The sequence below is a fragment of the Zea mays genome, chromosome 1 (genome assembly GCF_902167145.1).
Source record: "Zea mays cultivar B73 chromosome 1, Zm-B73-REFERENCE-NAM-5.0, whole genome shotgun sequence".
Lineage (NCBI taxonomy): Eukaryota > Viridiplantae > Streptophyta > Magnoliopsida > Poales > Poaceae > Zea > Zea mays.
Genome location: NC_050096.1, coordinates 42,356,499 through 42,381,484, shown reverse-complemented (window position 1 = coordinate 42,381,484; position 24,986 = coordinate 42,356,499). Strand labels below are relative to the sequence as shown.

General features: G+C 48.6%; 2 protein-coding genes across 7 annotated transcripts; both read right to left on the bottom strand.

Moving 5' to 3' along the window:
- Positions 1-14,252: 14,252 nt before the first annotated feature.
- Positions 14,253-17,584, bottom strand: LOC100383028 (Ankyrin repeat-containing protein). Of its 6 annotated transcripts, XM_020538348.3 has the most exons (4): positions 17,076-17,560; positions 16,415-16,468; positions 15,910-16,333; positions 14,253-15,812 (listed from the first exon to the last, which is right to left on the bottom strand). In XM_020538348.3, the coding sequence occupies exons 3-4, from the start codon at positions 16,295-16,297 to the stop codon at positions 14,512-14,514; spliced, it is 1,689 nt and encodes a 562-aa protein (XP_020393937.1). In that variant the 5' UTR covers positions 16,298-16,333; positions 16,415-16,468; positions 17,076-17,560; the 3' UTR covers positions 14,253-14,511. The 6 variants fall into 6 exon arrangements, with proteins under 6 accessions (XP_020393937.1, XP_020393940.1, XP_035815249.1 ...); XM_020538351.2 differs by lacking the exon at positions 16,415-16,468 and having other exon boundaries at positions 17,500-17,584; XM_035959356.1 differs by lacking the exon at positions 16,415-16,468 and having other exon boundaries at positions 15,914-16,333; positions 17,076-17,558.
- Positions 17,585-19,088: 1,504 nt separating this feature from the next.
- On the bottom strand, positions 19,089-22,078 carry LOC100281058 (protein binding protein). The gene is made up of 4 exons (NM_001153977.2): positions 21,892-22,078; positions 20,983-21,795; positions 20,256-20,665; positions 19,089-20,136 (listed from the first exon to the last, which is right to left on the bottom strand). The coding sequence occupies exons 1-4, from the start codon at positions 21,911-21,913 to the stop codon at positions 19,303-19,305; spliced, it is 2,079 nt and encodes a 692-aa protein (NP_001147449.1). The 5' UTR covers positions 21,914-22,078; the 3' UTR covers positions 19,089-19,302.
- Between the last annotated feature and the right edge of the window lie 2,908 nt (positions 22,079-24,986).

Here is a 24,986-nt window from a genome sequence, read left to right as displayed (position 1 = left end):
CTAACTTGGCTGCATCACTCTTTGCTGTTGGCCAATAGAACCCTGACCTGAAGACCTTCCCGACTAGTGTTCTGGATGCCGCATGTATTCCACATTGCCCAGCATGAACCTCCTCCAGAAGTCGCTTCCCAGTAGATGGGGGGATGCACTTCATGAGGACGCCTGATGCACACAATGTTTCCCCAATGAGTGTGTAGTGAGCCGACTGTCTGGCAATGCGCTCGGCTGAATTCTTGTCGTCCGGTTCCTCTTCGTTTCTTATATACTTGATGATTGGCCTTCTCCAGTCATCAGAGTCTGACTCGGGTTGATCTATAATATTACACTCTTCTGTTTGATCCATTGAGATGCTCGGCTGTAGTATTTCTTGCACAAAGACTCCAGGTGGGACCTGAGTTCGACTGGATCCTAGCTTGGACAACACATCAGCTGCTGTGTTCCGATCTCTTTCTACGTAATGGAATTCCAGGCCCTCAAATTTGTCTTCCAGCTTTCGGACGGTAATGCAGTATTTTCCCATTGAATCGCTTGAACAATCCCACTCTTTGTTTATCTGGCTAATGACTACCAGAGAGTCTCCGTACACCATTAGTCTCTTGATGCCCAATGAAATGGCGATGTTCAATCCATGGATCAAAGCTTCATATTCGGCTGCATTGTTGGAGGCTGGAAATAGCAACTGGAGGGCATATTTGAGGTGCTCGCCTCCAGGTGCGGTGAAGAGGATTCCCGCTCCTGCTCCCTGCAACTTCAGCGAGCCATCAAAATACATTCGCCACACTTCTGCAGTCTCTGGGTTATCTGGTACTTGCTGTTCAGTCCACTCTGATACGAAGTCAACCAGTGCTTGAGTCTTGATGGCAGTGCGAGGTCGAAACTCGATGTCATGAGATCCCAGCTCACAAGCCCATTTGGCTATTCGGCCAATGGCTTCCTTGTTGTGAAGAATATCCCCTATCGGAAAACCAGTGACTACTATGACTTTGTGGTCATCAAAGTAGTGACGTAGCTTGCGGGCAGTTAGAAGCACTGCATATAATAGCTTCTGAACTTGAGGATACTTTTTCTTTGAGGGGCCTAGAACTTCATTGATGAAGTAAACAGGATGTTGCACTGGGTAGGCATGTCCTTCTTCTGCTCGCTCGACTACCAACGCGGTGTTTACCACGTGAGTCGTGCAAGAGATATACAGTAGCAGATCTTCAGCTGGTTGAGTTGACGTAGCTCATCGGGGCGGCTTCAGTACTGGTGGTGTGGTCAAGAATTTCTTTAGTGCATCTAGAGCTTCCTGTGCCTCTGAAGTCCACTGAAACTTATCCACCTTCTTGAGTAGCTTGTAAAATGGTAAACCTTTCTCCCCCAGCCTGGATATAAATCTGCTCAGAGCTGCCATACATCCAGTGAGTCGCTGAACTTTCTTTTGTGATCGAGGTGCTTCCATCTTCATGATAGCTTCAATTTTATCCGGATTAGCCTCAATTCCCCGGTGGCTGACAATAAATCCGAGTAACTTTCCTGCTGGTACCCCGAAAACACATTTTTCGGGATTAAGCTTCCACCTATACCGTCTCAGACTGTTGAAAACTAGCTGTAAGTCTTCGATGAAGTTTTCCGAATTCTCTGTTTTGATTACCACATCATCTACGTAGGCCTCCACCTGCTTGCCCCAGTGATCGGCTAAGCACGTTTGAATGGCTCTCTGATAAGTCGCTCCAGCGTTTTTGAGGCCGAACGGCATGGAGGTATAGCAGAAAGCACCAAACGGAGTGATGAACGCTGTTTTTTCCTCGTCCTCTTTCGCCAAACTAATCTGATGGTATCTGGAATAGCAATCCAAGAAAGACAGCACAGAACATCCAGCGGTGGAGTCCACCACCTGATCTATCCTTGGGAGCCCGAAGGGATCCTTCGGACAGTGTTTGTTGAGATCAGTATAGTCGACGCACATGCGCCAATCCACTTTATTCTTTTTGAGTACAAGAACAGGGTTGGCTAACCACTCGGGGTGTAATACCTCTCTAATAAATCCAGCCGCGACCAAGCGAGCTAACTCGGCGTGAATGGCCTCTCTCTTGTCAGGCGTGAAACGACGTAGCTTTTGCCGAATCGGCCTTGCTTGGGGATAGACTTTCAGTTTGTGCTCGGCCAGCTCTCTCGGGACTCCCGGCATATCTACAGGTTGCCATGCGAATACATCTCGGTTATCTTGCAGAAACTGGACGAGCACGCTTTCGTATTTGTCGTCTAGGCTGGAGCTGATGATGGCAGTCTTGCGTTCATCAGCGAACCCCAGGTTGATCCTCTTGGTTTCTTCAGTCGGCCGCATAGAGGTCGCGGCCTGAGCTTCATTTGCCGGTACTGCGAGGTCCTCCTCAGGCTTAGGGTTCGCCTGTGCTGAAGAGACCGTCGACGGCTTGGTGGTGAGGGCTGCTTGGATGGCCACTCGAAAACACTCTGCGGCGCCTTGGAAGTCGGCGCGCACAGTTATGATTCCTTGCGGTCCTGGCATCTTCAGTATCATGTATGTGTAATGTGGAATGGCCATGAATTTGGCCAATCCCAGCCTCCCGATGATGGCGTTGTACCCGCAGTCGAAGTTCTCCACTTCGAACCTCAGGAACTCGGTTCTGTAGTTCTCCGGAGTTCCGAAGGTGACGGACATGTAGATGTGGCCCAGTGGGTATTCCCCTTCCGTCGGCACGATGCCGAAGAAAGGAGTGTCCGACTCGTGGAGCTCTTTGAGGTGAACTCCCAAGCCTTGGAGTGTCCAGGGGAAGGTGACATTAATGCTGCTCCCCCCGTCCACTAGCACCTTCTTCACCCGGCTCTCTCGGATCACCGGATCGACGAGGAGCGGGTATTTGCCTGGATGATCGAAGTTGAGCCATTGATCCTCCCGAGTGAAAGTGATCGGGTGCTCCGACCACCGGTATGGGGCAGGAGGACCAGTAGTCGCCACCAGTATCTAGCGGTCGTTGAGCTTTTGTTGTCTTTTGTTCTCTTGCGACCCATGTCCGCCAAAGATGACGTTGACCTCCCTGTCAACGCGTGGGAAGGCTCCTCCTGCTCCCTCCTCCTGCTGATGGGGTTGTCGTGGTTCATCGGGTCCTCCCCTCGGCGGAGGAGGAGGTAGAGGTTGGAAGGGTCGACCGTGCCCGACGGAGTGCTTGAAGTCCCGGCAGTTACGAAGGGTGTGGCGCATGTCCTTGTGGTACGGGCACTGGGCGTCGAGGATATCGTCCAGCGTGCGCTCGCCTCCGCGGGGTCCTCCTCGGGCGCGAGAGGCAGGTGGTCCGGCGGCGTGCACTTCTTCGCGAGGTCTCTTCTCCCACCGTTTGTCGGGTTGCTGGTTCGCGCCGCGTTGTGGTGCTGCCAGTGCGGGCTTTGCTCCTCTGATGAGGTCCTGTGCCCGCTCATCGGCAGTGATGTAGAGGTCGGCTTCCCGGAACAGCTCCTCGGAAGTAGTCGGCGCCTTCTGTAATATGGCTCGGACGAAAGCCGAGTCATTGGATCCTCAGTAGAAGTCTTCGATCACGGCCGCCTCCATGACCTCGGGGATACGGTTTCTCATGGTCTGGAACCTTTTGAGGTACGTCCGGAGAGTTTCGTCCCCCCGACGCTTGATGGATTTGAGATCCCACGGTTGCGCCGGCTTGTCGGAGAGGGACTGGAAATTGGCGGTGAAGCATCGACTGAAGTCGCCCCAATCGTCGATGCAGTGTCGGGGTAGATGTCGCAGCCATTGCAGCGCGTCTTGCCCAAGGACAATGGGTAAGTATGCGGTCATCACGTCCTCGGACGCCCCGGCAGCTCGAGCAGCGGTAGTGTAGACGGCTAGCCAGCCCCCTGGATCCTGCTTAGGTTCATATTTATCGACATTGGATACCTTGAAGTTGGGAGGCCATTGGATGGCCCTGAGGCGCGGAGTAAGAGCAGACACTTCGCATGTGTCCTCCTGTCGTCGGGGATGATGTCTGTCCCGGGGAGGGGAGTAGTTGTTGTGGTTCCTCGACCGTCCCCGGGTTGTGCTGCCAGTTGAGGCCGTTGCCGACTCAGTTCTGGTGGCCTGGCTCCGAGCTGGGATGCCATGATCCCTGTCGTACTCCTCCCGGCGGCGGATCTCGTTCTCATGCCGCTGTTCACGCGAAGCGTTGATGGAGCTTCGCGCGTCTCGGCGACTGTTGATGGCGTGTCGTAGATTGTTCGGCGGGTGAGTGAGTGGTAGAAGATGGTTGGCCGCATGGGTGAACAGTCGTCGGTTGCCCTCGGCGTCGGGAGTCTGAGGGAGTCCATCAGCTATCCGAGCTAGTACTCCTCCGACTTCGCTCGGCGTGTTCATGGCTCGGGCGAAGTCGGGGTTCAGGTTGCGCCCGAAGAATGGATTCTCCCGGCGTTGCCTCGCGTCTTGCTCGGCTTGTTCCTGAGCCCGGCGGCGATCACGTCGTCGGGAGTTCCTTCGTTCTCTGAAGACGCGTTCCTCCGAAGTTTCTCCTATCTCCGAGACCTCGTCTCGCGAGACAGGCTGCTCCGGATCCCGTTCTCCGGCCGCGTGATGTCGTCGAATGTTCCTGCGTCGGTTCCTCCGTCGGCGGGATTCTCGTTGAGGCGGTTCCTCTCTGGGTGCAGTTGGCTCGTCGTCGGAGATGGTGGGCGACTCCACTCTCCCGATGAAGAGGACGTCGGGGTAGAATGGTGCTGCTGTCGTGGAGACCTTCTTTCTGTTCTCCTTTGAGGGCGGAGGAACGGAAAGAACAACTTGCTTCCCCTTGGTCTCCTTCTTCCTCGCGATCTGTGTCCATTCTTTTGTCGGGGAAGTAGACAGTGGAACTCTCCGGGTCAGCGGGTCCTCGACCCCTGACTTTTCGAAGACGATCTTTCCCGGGAGAGCTGGAGGTTGCGCTTCTCCGACATTTTCGGAGTTTGTTGGAGGAGACTTCTTTTCCGGCGGATCCGCAATGCGGTGTAGAGTTCCCTCTTCATCTGCCACGGATGAGATTGCTTCGAAGCAGAATACGGATCCGGGACGAAGGGTGATCTTACTGCGGAAGGTGACGGCCATTGAGCTAGCTTGGATCGTCGACACACCCCCTACCTGGCGCGCCAGCTGTCGGTGTTTTGGGTCCGACCGCACACTCGGGGTTGCCCCTCAAGGTGTTTTTAGGAGCAGGACGGTGTCGACGACTGTAGCAAAATGGTTCGTGCCAGATGCATGAGGGACAATGGACAATGTTTACAGGTTCGGGTCGCTTAGAGATGCGTAACACCCTACGTCCTGGTGAGTATGCTTGGTGAATGAGGTTACAGGAGAGCTCTCTGAATTGAGAATGCAGAGAGTTCGAGTGGGTGGCTAAGTAATAGGGTCGATCGTTTTGCAGGGGTGCCCCCTAGGCCTTATATACTCGACCGTGGGGCAATACATGTGGATACGATAACAACGTGTAGCTAAAAGATAGTGAACTGTTTGAGTTTATCTCCCTGTAGTTCTGCCGACTTATCCTCGCATGGCTCCGTTGCATGGGGGCTCCAGCGCAGGAAAGTCGGATCTCTGTTGTGGTTGCTCGCTCAGCGTTGTGGGCTGTCCGGGTTTGCACTAATCCGGCCCTATGTCGATCTGCTTTGCTGGTTGTCCTTTCCCAGGCCCACGAAAGAATGACCTTACGATTTATTGGGCCCTTAGGCCTTTCGTGAGGTCTTTTACTCTTTTAGTGGACCCGGGGGATATCTATCCCCCATAGATGCCAACACAAACCAAAGCAAATATAAAAGTGCAGAAATGAACTAGTTTGCATAAGATAAGTGCAAAGGTTGCTTGGAATGAAACCAATAATTATTTCTTCTAGATATGCATGGATGGTTTTCTTCTTTTTAAAATTTTGGACCACGCTTGCACCACTTGTTTTGTTTTGCAAATGTTTTGGAAATTCTTTTCAAAGTCTTTTGCAAATAGTCAAAGGTATATGAATAAGATCTTGAGAAGCATTTTCAAGATTTGAAAATTTCTCCCCCTGTTTCAAATGCTTTTCCTTTGACTAAACAAAACTCCCCCTTAATGAAATCCTCCTCTTAGTGTTCAAGAGGGTTTTAGATATTAATTTTGAAGAGGGTATACCAATTTGAAATTATATCAAAAATAAGATACCAATTGAAAAATCTTTTCTTAACCTAAACTTGAAAGACTATAATTTTGAAATTGGTGGTGGTGCGATTCTTTTGCTTTGGGCTAATACATTCTCCCCCTTTGGCATGAATCGCCAAAAATGGATACTTGTGAGTGAAATATAAGCCCTTTACTTTCTCCCCCTTGGTAAATAATATAGGAGTGAAGATTATACCAAATTGGAGAGCGTTGCGGAGCGAGGGCGAAGGATGAATAATTCGGTGGAGTGGAGTGGAAGCCTTGTCTTCGCCGAAGACTCCATTTCCCCTTTCAATCTATGACTTAGCATAAAATCTACTTGAAGAACACATTAGTCATAGCACATGAAAGAGAGATGATCAAAGGTATATATATGAGCAATGTGTGCAAAATATCAATCAAAATTCCTAGAATCAAGAATATTTAGCTCATGCCTAAGTTTGGTAAAAGTTTTCTCATCTAATGGCTTGGTAAAGATATCGGCCAATTGTTCTTTGGTGTTTATATATGCAATCTCGATATCCCCCCTTTGTTGGTGATCCCTCAAAAAGTGATACCGAATGGCTATGTGTTTAGTGCGGCTGTGCTCAACGGGATTATCCGCCATGCAGATTGCACTCTCATTATCACATAGGAGAGGAACTTTGGTCAATTTGTAACCATAGTCCCTAAGGGTTTGCCTCATCCAAAGCAATTGTGCGCAACAATGGCCTGCGGCAATATACTCGGCTTCGGTGGTAGAAAGAGCTACAGAATTTTGCTTCTTTGAAGCCCAAGACACCAGAGATCTTCCCAAGAACTGGCAAGTCCCTGATGTGCTCTTTCTATCAATCTTACACCCTGCCCAATCAGCATCGGAATATCCAATTAAATCAAAAGTGGATCCCTTGGGGTACCAAAGGCCAAACTTAGGAGTATAAACTAAATATCTCAAGATTCGTTTTACGGCCCTAAGGCTTGGAATCTTGCACACATGCATACGGAAAGCATTATATTCGGTCAAGATGCACATAAATAGAGTAAAGAACCTATCATCGACCGGTATACCTTTTGATCTACGGATTTACCTCCCATGTCGAGGTCGAGATGTCCATTGGTTCCCATGGGTGTCTTGATGGGCTTGGCATCCTTCATCCCAAACTTGGTGAGTATATCTTGAATATACTTCGTTTGGCTAATGAAGGTGCCCTCTTGGAGTTGCTTCACTTGAAATCCTAAGAAATACTTCAACTCCCCCATCATAGACATCTCGAATTTTTGAGTCATGATCCTACTAAACTCTTCACATGTAGATTTGTTAGTAGACCCAAATATGATATCATCAACGTAAATTTGGCATACAAACAAATCATTTGCAAGTGTTTTTTGTAAAGAGAGTAGGATCGGCTTTTCTGACTTTGAAGCCATTAGTGATAAGAAAGTCTCTTAGGCATTCATACCATGCTCTTGGGGCTTGCTTGAGCCCATAAAGTGCCTTAGAGAGTTTATAAACATGGTTAGGGTACTCACTATCTTCAAAGCCGGGAGGTTGCTCAACATAGACCTCTTCCTTGATTGGTCCATTGAGGAAGGCACTTTTCACGTCCATTTGGTAAAGCTTAAAGCCATGGTAAGTAGCATAGGCAAGTAATATACGAATTGACTCAAGCCTAGCTATGGGTGCATAGGTTTCACCAAAATCCAAACCTTCGACTTGGGAATATCCCTTAGCCACAAGTCGGGCTTTGTTCCTTGTCACCACACCATGCCCATCTTGTTTGTTGCGGAAGACCCACTTGGTTCCTACAACATTTTGGTTAGAATGTGGAATAAGATGCCATACCTCATTCCTTGTGAAATTGTTGAGTTCCTCTTGCATCGCCAACACCCAATCTGAATCCTTTAATGCGTCTTCTACCTTGTATGGCTCTATAGAAGACACAAAAGAGTAATGTTCACAAAAATGAGAAACACGAGATCGAGTGGTTACCCCCTTATGAATATCGCCGAGGATGGAGTTCACGAGGTGATCTCGTTGTATTGCTTGGTGGACTCTTGGGTGTGGTGGTCCTGGATCCTCATCATCTTCCTTGTCTTCATTAGTATCTCCCCCTTGATCATTGTCCTCCTCTTGAGGTGGCTCCTCTTGATCTTCATAATTATCATCTTGAGCTTGATCCTCATCTTGAGTTGGTGGAGATGCTTGATTTGAAGATGATAGTTGATCTTGAGCATGTGGAGGCTCCTCGGATTCCTTAGGACACACGTCCCCAATGGACTTGTTCCTTAGCGCGATGCACGGGGCCTCTTCATCATCTAGCTCATCAAGATCAACTTGCTCTACTTGAGAGCCGTTAGTCTCATCAAACACAATGTCACAAGAAACTTCAACTAGTCCAGTGGACTTGTTAAAGACTCTATATGCCCTTGTGTTTGAATCATAACCAAGTAAAAAGACTTCTACAGCCTTAGGAGCAAATTTAGATTTTCTACCTCTTTTAACAAGAATAAAACATTTGCTACCAAAGACTCTAAAATGTGAAACATTGGGCTTTTACTGGTGAGGAGTTCATATGATGTCTTCTTGAGGATTCGGTGAAGATAGAGACGGTTGATGGCGTAGCAAGCCGTGTTGATTGCTTCCGCCCAAAACCGATCTGAAGTCTTGTACTCATCAAGCATGGTCCTCGCCATGTCAAGTAGAGTTCTATTCTTCCTCTCTACTACACCATTTTGTTGTGGCGTGTAGGGAGAAGAGAACTCATGCTTGATGCCCTCATCCTCAAGAAAGCCTTCAATTTGAGAGTTCTTGAACTCCGTCCCGTTGTCGCTTCTAATCTTTTTGATCCTTAAGCCGAACTCATTTTGAGCCCTTCTCAAGAATCCCTTTAAGGTCTCTTGGGTTTGAGATTTATCCTGCAAAAAGAACACCCAAGTGAAGCGAGAATAATCATCCATAATAACTAGAGAGTACTTACTCCCGTCGATGCTTATGTAAGCTATCGGGCCGAATAGGTCCATGTGGAGTAACTCAAGCGGCCTGTCGGTCGTCATGATGTTCTTGTGTGGATGATGAACACCAACTTGCTTCCCTGCTTGACATGCGCTACAAACATTGTCTTTCTCAAAATGAACATTGGTTAGTCCCAAAATGTGCTCTCCCTTTAGAAGCTTGTGAAGATTCTTCATCCCAACGTGGGCTAGTCGGCGGTGCCAGAGCCAACCCATGTTAGTCTTAGCAATTAAGCAAGTGTCGAGTTCAGCTCTATTGAAATCAACTAAGTATAGCTGACCCTCTAACACTCCCTTAAATGCTACTGAATCATCACTTCTTCTAAAGACAGTAACACCTATATCCGTAAAAAAGACAGTTGTAACCCATTTTACATAATTGAGAAACAGAAAGCAAGTTGTGATCTAAAGAATCTACAAGAAAAACATTGGAAATAGAATGGTCAGGAGATATTGCAATTTTACCAAGTCCTTTGACCAAACCTTGATTTCCATCCCCGAATGTGATGGCTCTTTGGGGATCATGGTTTTTCTCGTAGGAGGAGAACATCTTCTTCTCCCTTGTCATGTGGTTTGTGCACCCGCTATCGATGATCCAACTTGTGCCTCCGGATGCATAAACCTACAAAACAAATTTAGGCCTTGTTCTTAGGTACCCAAACGGTCTTGGGTCCTTCACATTAGAAACAAGCACCTTGGGTACCCAAACACAAGCCTTTGATCCCTTGTGTTTAGCCCCAACATATTTGGCAACTACTTTGCCATATTTGTTAGTTAAAACATAAGATGCATCAAAAGTCTTAAATGAAATACTAGGTTCATTTGATGCAATAGGAGTTTTCTTCTTAGACAATTTAGCACGGGTTGATTGCCTAGAACTAGATCCCTCACTCTTATAAATAAAAGCATGATGAGAGCCAGAGTGAGACTTCCTAGAATGAATTCTCCTAATTTTGTGCTCGGGATAACTGGCAGGGTACAAAATGTAACTCATTATCCTGAGGCATGGGAGCTTTGCCCTTAACAAAGTTTGACAATGTTTTAGGAGGGGCATTAAGCTTGACATTGTCTACCTTTTGGAAACCAATGCCATCCTTAATGTCAGGGCGTCTCCCACTATAGAGCATGCTTCTAGCAAATTTAAACTTTTCATTTTCTAAGTCATGCTCATTAATTTTAGCACTAAGTTGAGCTATGTGATCATTTTGTTTCTTTATTAAAGTTAGGTGATCATGAATAACATCAACGTTAATGTCTCTACATCTAGTGCAAATAGTAACATGCTCAACAGTAGATGTAGAGGGTTTGCAAGTATTTAATTCAACAATCTTAGCATGTAAAATAGCATTCTCATCTCTAAGATTGGAAATAGAAGCATTGTAAACATTTAAATCTTTAGCCTTAGCAATTAATTTTTCATTCTCAATTTTAAGGCTAGAGAGGGATGCATTCAATTTTTCAATCTTAGCAATCAAATTAGCATTATCATTTCTAAGGTTGACAATTGAATCATCACAAACATTTGATTTCTCAACCTTAGCAATTAATTTGGCATTTTCATTTCTAAGGCTAGAAATAGTGTCATGGCAAGTGCTTAGCTCACTAGTCAATTTTTCACATTTTTCTACCTCTAGAGCATAAGCATTTTTAACTTTAACATGCTTTTTGTTTTCTTTAATAAGGAAGTCCTCTTGGCTATCCAAGAGTTCATCCTTCTAATGAATAGCACTAATCAATTCATTCAATTTCTCTTTTTGTTGCATGTTAAGATTGGCAAAAAGAGTAAGCAAGTTATCCTCATCATCACTAGAATTATCCTCATCACTAGAGGTTGCATACTTAGTGGAGGATTTTGATTTTACCTTCTTCTTCTTGTCGTCCTTTGCCATGAGACACTTGTGGCCAACGTTGGGGAAGAGAAGGCCTTTGGTGACGGCGATGTTTGCGGCGTCCTTGTCGAAGGAGGAGTCGGTGGAGCTCTCGTCGGAGTCCCACTCCCGGCAAACATGGGCATCACCGCCCTTCTTCTTGTAGTACCTCTTCTTTTCTCTTCTCTTTCCCTTCTTGTCGTCGCCCCTGTCACTGTCACTAGAAATAGGACATTTTTCTATAAAGTGACCGGGCTTACCACATTTGTAGCAAACCTTCTTGGAGCGGGGTTTGTAGTCTTTCCCCCTCCTTTGCTTGAGGATTTGGCAGAAGCTCTTAATGATGAGCGCCATTTCCTCATTGTCGAGCTTGGAGGCGTCGATGGGGACCCTACTCGGTGTAGAGTCTTCTTTCTTCTCCTCCGTTGCCTTGAATGCAACGGGTTGTGCCTCGGGTACGGAGGAGGAGCCTTGCTCGATGATCTTTTTGGAGCCTTTGATCATCAATTCAAAGCTCACAAATTTTCCTATTACTTCCGCGGGAGACATTAGTTTATATCTTGGATCACCACGAATTAATTGAATTTGAGTAGGGTTAAGAAATACGAGTGATCTAAGAATAACCTTGACCATCTCATGGTCATCCCATTTGGTGCTCCCGAGGTTGCGCACTTGGTTCACCAATGTCTTGAGCCGGTTGTACATTGCTTGTGGCTCCTCCCCTTGGTGAAGCATGAAACGACCGAGCTCACCCTCGATCGTTTCCCGCTTGGTGATGTTGGTCACCTCATCTCCTTCGTGCGCGGTCTTGAGTACGTCCCAAATCTCCTTTGCACTCTTCAACCCTTGTACCTTATTATACTCCTCTCGACTTAGAGAGGCGAGGAGTATAGTAGTGGCTTGGGAGTTGATGTGTTGGATTTGTTCAACCTCCTCCGAATCATAATCCTTGTCCCCTTTGTTTGGTACCTGCGCTCCATATTCAACAATATCCCATATGCTTTTGTGGAGTGAGGTTAAGTGATGCCTCATTTTATCACTCCACATAGAATAATCTTCACCTTCAAGCATAGGTGGTTTTCCTAATGGGACAGAAAGTAATGGAGTGCGTTTTGAAATACGAGGATAGCGAAGGGGCATCTTACTATACTTTTTGCGCTCATGGCACTTAGAAGTGGCGGATGCCGATTCCGAGCCGGAGGTGGAGGGTGACGAAGAGTCGGTCTCGTAGTAGACCACCTTCTTCATCTTCTTCTTCTTGTCACCCTTCCGTTGGGACTTGATGGAGGAAGAGGATTCCTCCTTGTGCTTGTGGGCAGACTCCTTTGAGTGCGTTCTCCCTGAGCTTGCGGACTTGTTGCCGGTCCCGATCTCCCTCATGGCGGATGTTCCCGACATCACTTCGAGCGGTTAGGCTCTAATGAAGCACCGGGCTTTGATACCAATTGAAAGTCGCCTAGAGGGGGTGAATAGGCAAATATGAAATTTACAAACTTAAGCACACACTACAAGCCAGGGTTAGCGTTAGAAATATAATCGAGTCCGAGAGAGGGGGCGAAAAACAAATCACAAGCGAATAAGAGCGGATGACACGGTGATTTGTTTTACCGAGGTTCGGTTCTTGCAAACCTACTCCTCGTTGAGGTGGTCACAAAGACCGGGTCGCTTTCAACCCTTCCCCTCTCTCAAACGGTCACCTTGACCGAGTGAGCCTTTCTCTTCAATCAAATGGGACACTAAGTCTGCTACAAGGACCACCACAACTTGGTGTCTCTTGTTTTGATTACAAGTGAGTTGAACACAAGAATAGAGGAAGAAGAAAAGCAATCCAAGCGCAAGAGCTCAAATGAACACAAGTATCTTTCTCTCACTAGTCACTATTTGATTGGAATGATGTTTGGACTTAGGAGAGGATTTGATCTCTTTGTATGTGTCTTGAATGAAGTCTATAGCTCTTGTATGAGGTGAGAAGGCTGAAAACTTGGATGCAATGAATGGTGGGTGGTTGGGGGTATTTATAACCCCAACCACCAAAATAGCCGTTGGTGAAGGTTGTTGTCACATGGCGCACCGGACAATCCGGTGCGCCACCGGACACTGTTGGAGCTTCTGGCGCTGCTCTGACTTCTGCGCGCACTGTAGCGTTGCACTGTAGCGTTGCAGTCGACCGTTGGCGTTGTGTAGCCGTTACTCCGCTGGCACACCGGACAGTCCGGTGCTACACCGGACAGTCCGGTGAATTATAATGGAGCGGCTCCCAGAATTCCCGAAGATGAGCAGTTTGGAGTTGAGCTCCCTGGTGCATCGGACACTATCCGGTGGCACACCGGACTGTCCGGTGCGCCAGACCAAGGCACACTTCGGTAGTCTTTTGCTCTCTTTATTTGAACCCTTTCTTGGTCTTTTTATTGGTTTGTTGTGAACCTTTGGCACCTGTAAAACTTTTAATCTAGAGCAAACTAGTTAGTCCAATTGTTTGTGTTGGGCAATTCAACCACCAAAATCATTTAGGAAAAGGTGTAAGCCTATTTCCCTTTCAGCGGTTCAATCACATCATGGTTCTCTGGTTGGACTGGCATGGGTCCAGTTTGAATTATACCGATCTCAGACGCGCACAGCCAGATCCGCCGCGTCGACATTGGCAATATTGTCGCACACCTAGCTCGGTATTGGTTTAGCTCGATCTGTATGCAACACCGACTACACGTGTGTGTGCTGACCTTGTCCTAGTCCTCGGTTGTCTCCGTTTGGCACGATCTGGATGTGTTTGTATAAATATCTCATTTAAGCAAAATCTTTCTATACAATATATAAAACTGTAGTATATATCGTACCAACACACAAACACTTAGCTAGTAAAGTATTTATGTGTTAATATTAACATAGTAAGTGCCAACAAAATACATACATTATGTTTTACCACTTAAAAATAACTTCTTGATAATTTGAATTTAGTGCCAACAAAACACATTATCTAATATTTTATAATTTGCATGCATACAATTACTGTATTGTTAAACATTATCTAATACTACATCCATTCACAAATATATGACATCGTTGATTTTTTTCAAAAACTTTATATTTTTTAATATATTTTGAATAAGATGAGTGGTTAAAGTTTTTTTAAAAATTAAATGGTGTCATATATTTATGAAAAGATTGAGTACTTGTATTTTTTAAATAGTTTTTAAGACTCTAGACGTTGCGGAAGCACGGCTTGATCGACAAGCTAAAAGTAATACGGAGTGCAGGAGTTTTTAGTAAGTCTAGCTTTTCATTTTCTATTAAGACAAAACTCACTTTTCTTTTGTTTCGTTTTCTATGAAGACAAAACTTATTACTTCTCTCTCGCAGGCGGCGCACAGGTAGGTTTATTCGGTTGGACAATACTTCAATCGCCACTAAGGAGTGACGGAAGAAGAATGTTAGCCCGGTCCGAAGCACGGCAAGTTGACAATAACGCGATGGCCATTGCACGAGATGATCTCAAACACATGCAGGTAGCGTGGGTCGTCAGATTGCGTACATCCTCTTGAAATCCTCGTCGACCCACTCGCCCTCCGACATGCCGGAGCAGGAGAAGGAGCGGGAGTGGGTGAGCGTGTTGCGCTTGATTGTGCGAATCCGCTTGGCCTCGATGCGGTGCGCGATCACCCAGTAGAGCATGGTGCCGATGGTGGTGACCAGGATGGTGGCGCCCATGATGGTGACGGACACGGCCAGCCAGCGCTCGGTGCGGCCCACAACGACGAACGAGAGCGCCAGGAAGGATACGCTGATGAGCACGCAGGCCACCCACATGAGCTTGTTGATCACCGCCATCATCTGCTTCTTGGCCTTGCGCTCGATGACCACGACCGACGTCTGCACCACCACCACGGCCAGCGAGATGAAGAGCGACACCGAGTCGAAGACGAAGAAGATGATGAAGGCCGTCTGGTGGGAGATGTTGGCCTCGCCCAGATCGTGCCCGGGCGCCAGGCTGCCCGGGTCCTGCACGTACTCCCCGGGCACCGTGAAGATGGCGGCGAACGCCACCGTGGCGATCAGCACGGCCACCACCGTCGTGGAGTTGATGGCGTTGTTGAGCCCTTCCTCGTGCAGCTTGTTGATGCGCTTGGCGATGCCCTGCATGCGCACGCGCGTCTGCCGCGTCTGCTCCAGCTGCGAGTGCACCTCGTGCTTGATGTCGCTCACCTGCTGCTTCAGCTCGCGCGCCTGCTTGTTGCCGCCGCCGCCGCCGCCGCAGGGGCTAATGGCGCGCGCCGACTGCACGCCGTGCTCAGCCAGGAGTTCCGCCGCGTCCGTGTTGCCCATCTTCTCCGCCGTGTCCAGCGGGGTCTCGCGGGACCGGTTGATCGCCCTGACGTCCGTGTCGGGCATCGTGACCAGCCGCCTGATGATCTCGTGCCGCGCCTTGCGCGCCGCGATGTGCAGCGCGGTGTTGCCCTTGCTGTCCGTCTGGTTGAGCAGCGCCGGCTCGGCGGCCAGGAGCGCGTCGACGAGGTCCAGCCTGGTGCCCTTGGCGGCCATGTGCAGCGCGGTCTGGCCCTTCTTGTCCGTGCGCAGCGCGATGCTGGGCTCCGCCTCCAGCAGCGCGCGCACCACCTCCACGTGGCCGTTCCGCGCCGCCGAGTGCAGCGCCGTCTTGCCGTTGCTGCGCGCGATCAGCGCCAGGCTCCCGTCCACCTCCAGCAGGAGCCTCACCACGTCCATGTGCCCCTGCGTCGCCGCCGTGTTCAGCGCCGTCGTGTTGGAGGAGTCCACCGTCATCGACAGCTGCGGCAGCGCCCGCAGCAGCTCCCTCACGACGTCTGTGCAGTGCATGATGGGTCATCGATCGAGAGGGGCAATGGCGACCATGCATGCATGCGTGCACGAGAAAGGAATGGAAAACCAATCAATCAATACCTACATCCCCTTGCTTGGCGGCGATGTGGAGCGCGTCGTAGCCGCTGCGGGCCTTGATGCCGGCGGTGGCGACGTCGTGGTACTTGATCATCTCGGCCACCAGGGCCACGTACCCGTACTCGGCGGCCACGAACAGCGGCGTCTCCCCGGCCTGGTTCTGCCTGGACAGCAGCGCCCCGAGCTCCTCGGCGTCCTTGCCGGACATCATCTGCCGCATGGACTCGAGCTGCCCGGCGCGCGCCGCCGCGTGCATCGCCGTGTCGTCGCGCTTCCCCGTCAGCTGCTTCGTCATCTTCTTGCGGCGCGTCGCCGCCTGCGCCGCCCTCGGCGAGTCCATCGCCGGCTGCGGCCTGTCCTCGCCGCTGGTTTGGTTCGTCTTCGCTTCCATCAAATCAAACTCGGGGGCACGGCGTCGCAGCAATGGCTGAAATGACAACCCACGTTACTCCATTAGCGCGTCTAGCGGCATTTTCTCCCGCCTTTTGCCTCCACTTGGCCAAATTACCTACTACATGGAGTAATTTTTTTTGCTTTTGGTTTCTCCCAAATCAGTGTAGCCCTGTCTCAAAAACAATAACTTTAGCTACCCAATCCCAGCTCAACGTGGAAATAAAATCTATGAACGGAAAAGGAGTGACGAAAAGGTCGACGAGGGGGAGGAAGTGTGAATGAATCAATTGTAAAAAGGAGGGCATGCAATGCAAGTGCGATACCCACACAAAAGCACGCCAATTTGCGTCAGAAAAACACACAAATAAATTGGGCTACTACAGATCTAGATAGCAAACTAAACGATCGCAACGACGCGGCTAAGCAACGCCCGTCGACCTCTCAATCATCGCCCCGTTCCCCTGACGACGCAAGGCAATGCGAAGCGATCACCGCGGAAAGCCGCCTCGATTCGTTCCACCTCAGACCTCCTCGGCACGAAAAGGCAGCGGGAAGCAAAAAATCAAGCAGCAATGGAACGCATGATGGGGATCCGTGATCCGCGTCCGAAATATAGAATCCGGCCGGGACGCCATGCATGCGTGCCCCCCCCCCCCCCCCCCCCCCGGCCCATCTCTCTCCGCGAACAGGAACTGGGCGGCGGCGGGCAGGGCAGGGCAGACAACGCACACATGGGTGGCTGCCGGAACCCCGCCAAAGAAAAAAAAAATACATACCGGCGTGACGAGCTCTGCGGCGCATCCTCCAGCGCGCTCCCGGCGTGCATGTGAGGCATGGGGCCCCTACTAATCCGCAGGGGGCAGAGGCGGATGATGCGAGGAAGAAGACAAGGGGCCGGGCTGGCCGATCGCCGCCGCTAAATAAATCGCAAGTTGAATGAGCAGGAATGGGATCGAAATTCTTGGTTCGTTTGTTTTTTTGCCCCCCTCTTTTGTCTGTTTTCTACTTGTTTTTTGAAGAAGGAAAAAAAAAGGATCTCTCTGTCTACTCGTTTTCTTCTGCCTAAATTAAGAAACGACCACGGAGCCGCGCGGGGGTGTCTGGTTCAGAGCTCGCTCGTGTTGAGACGAAGTTGGTGCATGATCGCTCGCTGCAGATGTTAGGTGGCGACCTGACTCTTGCTTCGATTTGTTTTACTACCTTGGTTTCTTCGGCTTCGGTCGTGCACTCGTGCTCATGCCATCGTTGCTCCTTCTTCTTCTTCTGGTATTTAATTTTGCTGCTCGTGTGCGTGCACGGTGCGCCTGTCTTTAAAATTTCTGTGGATGTCGTTTTCGTGTCCATCCCCGAGGAGGGAGCCGGTCCACGCATTCCTCTACCACGTCTTTCGATTGGGTGATGTCGGACGGAGCGGTTGTTTCGGAATATAATTTGGACGAGAGCTCAGCTCAGCTCAGCGCCGCAGAGGAGGAAAAGAAAGGTGGGCGGCGACCGTTGACGCGGCACGGGTCACGACTCACGAGTGCAGTGCAGCCTCACGCATTGACGCGGCTTCTGGCAGCTTCTGGCCAAAAAAACTGTTGCGGACTACCAAATGCTCAGATTTTCAGCCAGATTTTATAAAATTCGTTGGAGCAAAAACTATCCAAAATCAACATAAACACATAATCGGTTGAGTCGTTGTAACAGTAGGAATTCGTCGCTTTAGATCCTGAGTCCTATGAATAATTTTATCTTCCTCCACACGTAATCATAATAATATTCAGATTCTCCACACAGCCATATTCTCCACACAGAACTGAACCAAACAAAACCGATGATAGCAAACGAGATGAACGACCGAATATTATATATATTTATCGGCAATGACATGAAGTATTTGTTATTGTGTCTTTCTCTGAAGCAAAGTATTAGAAAGCCTGGGTCTGTACATGCAATATGCATAAACATACCACCACAAAAGCGTGTCCTTTTAGGTCTAGGAAGCTTTAATTTATTAATTTACAGGATCTGCATATGCGTCTTTAAATCTCCAAAGCGGAATCTCGTGCTGGTGGTGGCGCACTGAACGACCTCCATCATCATCTATCTATATCCGCCCCCGCGAGCTTACGTAGTCGCGAAGGAACGAAAGCGAGAGTACGTAGAGAGTACCATTATCGGTAACAAACTTGCAGCCACCACCTGCTACAGGCACAGCGTGGTGTTTTACCTACCTATCATCTTATTCGACCTGAGGCTTTTGTCCTGCTTAATTATGTTGATAGCAAAAACCTTCCAATGGACCAATCATGTACAATAAACGTTGACTGAGAGTAGACAAGCCAGCTGAGTCTGCCATCAGTGCCTTCAGCTCACACGGCTTTCACGCTTTGGTGTCATGCGTACGTACACCTCCTCTCTGGTGTCAGTTTCCTTCTAGATCCCCTGACGACTCTCAAGTTCCACACATGGGGTTTTCAGCCAGACGCCAAGCTCCCATCTCCCTAATCTACTTGGCCAGATGCCTCTTCCTCATTTTCCCGTCTCCATCATGCGTCCAAATTCCAAGTGCAGTCCAGCCCCAGGGTGTCCTGTCCTACAGAGAGAGAGAGAGAGCACCAAGCAACGGAATATCAGAAGGGGCAATTTTTTTCTCACCTCTCGCTCTCACGTGCTGTCTCTTCTCCATGGATGCGTCTCTGTGAGTAACGAACGGCTCATGAGTTCGACGAAGGACATGCACAAGGAGCACAGCACATGCTGCATATATATAACAACGACAATAATAGTATACTCCATACTATATAATCTGATGAGAAATCTATCTGTAGCAGTATACAACCGTCGCCTCCCGCCGATTCACGAACAAAGGGAATGGCAGTTTTTACACCCAGCTTATTGGAATGTACAAAGTCAACCAGCCCCCACTAGCATCTCAAGGGTCGTGATCCATGTCTACCTTTTCGTGCCGCTGCCAAAAGGGTCTGTCTGTCTGGAGGAACCAGCTGCACTGCGCCGGCTTCATATGGCGTAGATACGGTCGATCTCCGAGTCCGAGAACTCCGAGTTGTGCTGCCACGAGCTGGAGCCGCTCCTCCTCGTCGACTTCACCTTCTTCCTGATCTTGCGCGTGCGCTTGGACTTCACCACGTAGTACGTCATGGTGCCGAGCACGCCGGCCATGATCACCCCGCCGATCAGGGTCACCAGGAGCGCCGCCCACCTGAAGTGGCGCCCCACCACGATGTAGGACGACGAGATGAACGCGACCGTCGTGCACACCGACGCCAGCCACATGAGCTTGTTGATGATCTCCACCACCCGCCGCTCCGCCTTGGTCTCGCCCCGGACCAGCGTTATCTGGACCACCACCACCGCCAGCGACGTGAACAGCGCGACGGCGTTGAAGATGAAGAACACCTTGAAGGCCGTCGCGTGCACGGCCACCGCCACGCCGTCGTTGGCGTTGCCGCCGGGCACCGTGAAGATCGCCGCGAACGCCACCGTCGCGAACAGCACCGCCACGACGGTCACCGAGTTCGTCGCGTTGTTGATGCCTTCCCTGTGGAGCTTCCTCAGCTCCTTGGCGATGCCGTACACGTTCTTGTTGGTTTTCCTCGCCTGCTCCAGCTGGGTATGCACGTCCTTCTTTATCTCTGTCACTGTTTTCCTCAGCTCGTCCCGAGGCTGGTTCAGATCGTTTGCTCTGACCGCACCGGCACGGGACAGGCACTCCTTGATTTCTTGAGACTCCTCTGACAGGGGAAGGCCCTCGGCTATGTCGAACGCGGTCTTCCGATCCCTGGTCAACGCATTCACGTTCATATCCGGAAGGAGCAGAAGCACATTTACAATCTGCACAAGGAGAGAAGCCTGTGAGCACTGAGCATAACAAATTTTGCATTTCGCAAGCAAGAAACTAAGTAATGACGCTAAATTTTCTACAACATTGGATAAACAGGGCAGAAGGGTACCTCTGATCTTTTCTTTCTGGTTGCAACGTGCAAAGCTAGGTTGCCGTTTCTGTCAGGCAGCATGACTATGGCCGGATCGGCGTTCACAAGCGCTTGAACGACTTCAGGGCTAGTTCCTTTTACTGCCATGTGTAGAGCGGTCTGGCCTTTCTTGTCAGTCCTCCGAGCAAGCTGGGTATCGGCATGTAGCAAAGCCTCCACGATTTCCACATGCCCCTGCCGGGCAGCGAAGTGCAGGGCATTCTTTCCGTTCGCTTTTGATAACTCGACCAACCCAGAAACTCGCTCCAGCAGTAGGTTCACCACCTCGATGTGGCCTCTGATCGCCGCAGTTATGAGAGGAGTCACATTCGATTGGCCAAACGTTTTCCCAAGGGATGGATCATGGTCCAGAAGTACCTTCACGATATCTATGAACACATATCAGTAGTCCAGTTTTTTTTTGTGTGTATATAAAAGAAGTATAGAGAACGGAAGCAGGCATGATACTAGCTAGTGATGAGACAACACGGTCAGTGTACACTATCAGTAGTATATGAATTTCAGCACCAGACACTAGAAGGCTCACAAAGTCACAAGTAGTAAGAGAAGCGTACTAATAAATTAGCCATGGGGATTGATTAAGATTGATCAACTTACAGAAACAAGAGATTGATCTTTAGTTGGACTTGGAAGCAGGAAGTGATTTATGGTGCCATGGACTTCAATGACTATGTACGATGCTCACCTCTGTGGCCCTCCTTTGCAGCGACGTGCAGAGCATCGAATCCGGACTTGTTCTTCCTGGTGAGGCTGTCCTTGTCGGAGTGCTTGAGCAGCTCGACGACGATGTCAAGAAACCCCTTCTCCGCGGCGATGAGCAGCGCGGTCGCCTCCATCTCGTTGGCTTCGTTCACTATCGCGGCGCGGATCTCGGCGACGTCGCTGTCGAACTCCTCGCCGGTGCCGGTCATCTGCGCGTCAATCTCGGCGATGATCTGGCGTACGGCCTCGAGGTCCCCGCGCTGCGCGGCGAGGTGGAGCTCCGTGTCGTTGTGGCGGCCCGTCACCTGCTTGACGTACTTCTTCCGCCCGGCCTGGTCCATCCGCTTGCCGGAGTTGGAGAGCACCAGCAAGGGCGCAGCGGCGGCCGCTGCCGTCGGCGACGGCGACGGGTGCGAGCTGTCGAGACGATTGCTGGAGCCTGACATGACCAGCGCGGGGCCCTTCACGGCCGCCGGCGACGACGCCGGTGAGGACTGGTCCAGCCGGTTGCTGGACCGGGACATGACGAGCACCGGGCGCGCGGGCGACTGGTCGAGGCGGTTGCTGGAGTGGGACATGACCAGCACCGGGCGCGACGACGACGGCGACGGCGACGGCGACCCGGCCGGCGACTGGTCCAGCCGCTTCCCGGAGAAGGACATGACGAGGCCTGGGCGCTTGGCAACCCGCGGCGGCGACTGGTCGGGCCGCTCCCCGTAGGCGCCCGCGCTCGACGCCGGCGACGGCGCCCGCTCCGAGCCCGGCGACGCCAGCCCTATCTCCAGGTCAGCCATCCCTGCGCGCAACCCAAGGTGAGCGATCCCTCAGCGAACGATCGACAGAACTCGAATCGGGCCGGGCGAATCAAGGGTTACGAGGAAGCGGCGGGCACCTTTGCCGGAATCGGCGGCCATAGCGGTCGTCGTCGGGCGGCTACGGGCGAGCCGGAGGCATGGGGCGGCGAGAATGGGAGGTGGGGAGCCGAACCGCGGATGGCACGGAAGCGACGGGGTGGAAGAGGAGGAAGGCGGAGCGCGAAGAGCACCACGGACTGGAGGGCTCGCGCTCGGTGTCGGCCTGGGGTGGGCTCGCGTCGCGGTCCTCTCTGCAGTGTATTATGTGTATGTGTGTGTGATGGATGGAGGAACGGGAGCGCAACGGCGTTTGGTACTTCGGTTTGATTGGGTTTCCGCTTCCGCTGTTGTTTATGTGGCTGGGCCTGGGCCCGGGCCCGGGCCCTGGTGCGCCAGGCCACCTGCCGGAATGCATTGCATATGGTCATTTGTCGCTTTCCCCACGAATAATTATCTCCTGTTTTCGTGCAAGTGCCTGTCAAGCTCACATGCGTCTGTTAATACTATTGCTACTACTGTCTACTAGATGGATGGGCAGTACATCCGTGTAAACGTAAAACTTTAAGTACGCGGTAATTCACTGTAATTTCAGAAAGAAAATACAAGTGCATCTAAAATCAAACAATATTCTTAATACATACTCTCACTCAATCTCATATTAATACGGATGTATAATGGAAATTAAATATAACTCTGTTTTAAATAAAATAGAATAATTTATAATTTATAATAGAGAAAAGTATTCCCTCCACATCAAAATATAGTTCTTTCTAGCCCTCTTTTTTATCCATATTCATTCGAATGATAATAAATATAAACATACATATAAACTACATTTATAAATTAAATAATGAATTTTTGTTTAGTCTAAAATAAATTATATTTTGGAATGAATAGATTATCATTGATACATTATTTTTGCATTGTATTTATAAAAATAAATAGACCAACTTATCATTTTTAGCTTCATGTTATTATTGCTATCTTGCCCCTCTCTTGATCCATCCATCATCAGAATAGGGTTGGACAAGGGTGGACCCAACGCAAAATTTGAGTGGGGGCCTAAGTAAAGAGCAACTGACAAATGGACCTTTGTAACTACAGTAGATGAGATAAAAAGTATATTAAACCAAGAAAATTGAGTGGGGACCCGTGTCCCTAGCCAGCTCAACGTCGATTTGCCCCTAAGGTTGGAGACATGGAGCCGGTGATACCTTCTTGAATTTTTCATGTCTGCCAACTCTTATATGCACTATCTTTGATGAACTTACTTCTTGTTAGGATGAAATTATCGAGCTGGTGGTGGTGGAAAGACAAATGCTATGGTGATTTGGTGATGAACATAGAGAGATTTGCATAACTCACATGATGTTTGCATCACTAGCTAAATAAACGAGTCATCATAGCCAAAAAGGTGGCAAACAAAGGTTTACCAAAATAGCGACATGATAGGCTAGAAATGTTCTCGGTAATGATCAAAGAACGTAGCAAAGCGCTCAAAACAGATAGAAATGTGTTTATGAGAAAAACCTTCCAATATCGAGAAATTGAGCATTTTACATCAATGGATTTGAAGAAACAGCCAAATAGTGATTGCATCATTGCATGTTTTGAAAATGTTATTAGGCCATACATGAATCCAACAAAACAAACTAGTCACAAAACAAACACTGAAAAGTCCAAAGCCTTCAAAACGGTGTCGCTCACTTATGTTGTTTTCAGTAGCCCTGATGGAAGTTCCAAAATGCAAATCAATCGAAATACTCTCCAATTGAGCTAAAAAAATTTACGCACCTTCACAAAAAGGGAGTTTTAAAGGTGACCATTAATTTTGAGCTTAAAATATTTTTAAAAAACAAATTTAGATTGAAAATATAATTTCGAATCGAGTTTTCTCAAAATGGTTCGACGGATTGGAAACTTATGCTCTAGGTGAATCAACTCATACCACTTGTTGGTAATGATCCTAAGAGATCCTAGCACATTTATATGCATCCCAAATGATCCTCGAGAACTCAAATTTACAAAATCCCACAAAAGATCCGAACGAAAGCTAAGGAAGAATACTCAAATGAAGAACTTCAAGCAACGATTTTGTGTCGATATTTACCACAGAGGTCATGAAAACGAGTTGAGTAGCTTTTTCCGACGTCTATTGTAAACGGTGATATCTAGAGTGAAAACAGTATCTGCAAAGCGATTTTATTAGCGATTTTATTTTTCTACTAGGTATATGCCCGTGCGTTGCCACGGAAGTTAAAATTAGTATACAAACATAGATATGAAATAATATACAAAATCCATGTGGCAAAATATCAATGTAACAGATGTCGAACAAACATTATAATCAAGAAAATCGTACTGATGTCGAACAAAATACTGAACCTAGTATTATAAACTGCAAATCTTAGTGTCAAGACAAAGCAATTCTTAAGAGATGGTTCATTCACTGGTTCATATCTGTCATAAGTATCATAGAAAATCTCATCTACATAACCAAGTAGATCAATCTCAGGCAAACGTTTAGAACAGCGATGTATTGCAAAGGGGTGAGAAACTCTGTTCCTTTTCTTCATTTATTACTGCATACCAGCCCAACGCTTAAAACAGCGATGTATTGCAAAGTCATCTCCCATCCTGCAAACATATTGATATAGTCAGTTAACCAAAATTAATATTCTAATTCAGCTGCAGCACAGTTGTTTCTTCCAATCAGATTCCAGAAATACAACTAAAAGTATCCATCAATGATTCAAGGACATCAACTCAAAAAAGATAGAACAAGTGTTTAGGACAGTATTGAATGTTTAGGAACTTTAATCCCCACATGCTAGTGCTACCATCTCCCCGGTCAAAAATTACAATTTTTTCATTGATGCAATAGGAACAACATTACAGGACTGAAGAAATGGTTTTGCAATTGACGCATTGCATACCCACCAAGGCGTGGACCTAGTGGATTTGGATGTTTAGTTTTGCACAGCAGAATGCAAAGCGAAGAACTGGGAATACCTGGTATGCATACTTAATCAGGTATGCATACATGTAAGAATTAAACAGATCATTTTTTTATAAATGAAGCAACAAAACTTTAAATGGCACTAACAATATCTAAGCAAAATTTTCAGGCATG

Excerpts from the sequence above, each read along its gene's own strand:
- LOC100281058 (NM_001153977.2), bottom strand. The coding sequence starts at position 21,913 with ATGGCCGCCGATTCCGGCAAAG. Across the intron at positions 21,796-21,891 it reads GGCCGCCGATTCCGGCAAAG|GGATGGCTGACCTGGAGATA; the intron begins GTGCCCGCCGCT and ends GGTTGCGCGCAG. Across the intron at positions 20,666-20,982 it reads TGCAAAGGAGGGCCACAGAG|ATATCGTGAAGGTACTTCTG; the intron begins GTGAGCATCGTA and ends ATGTGTTCATAG.
- LOC100383028 (XM_020538351.2), bottom strand. The coding sequence starts at position 16,297 with ATGGAAGCGAAGACGAACCAAACCAGCGGCGAGGACAGGCCGCAGCCG. Across the intron at positions 15,813-15,909 it reads CGCCAAGCAAGGGGATGTAG|ACGTCGTGAGGGAGCTGCTG; the intron begins GTATTGATTGAT and ends TGCACTGCACAG.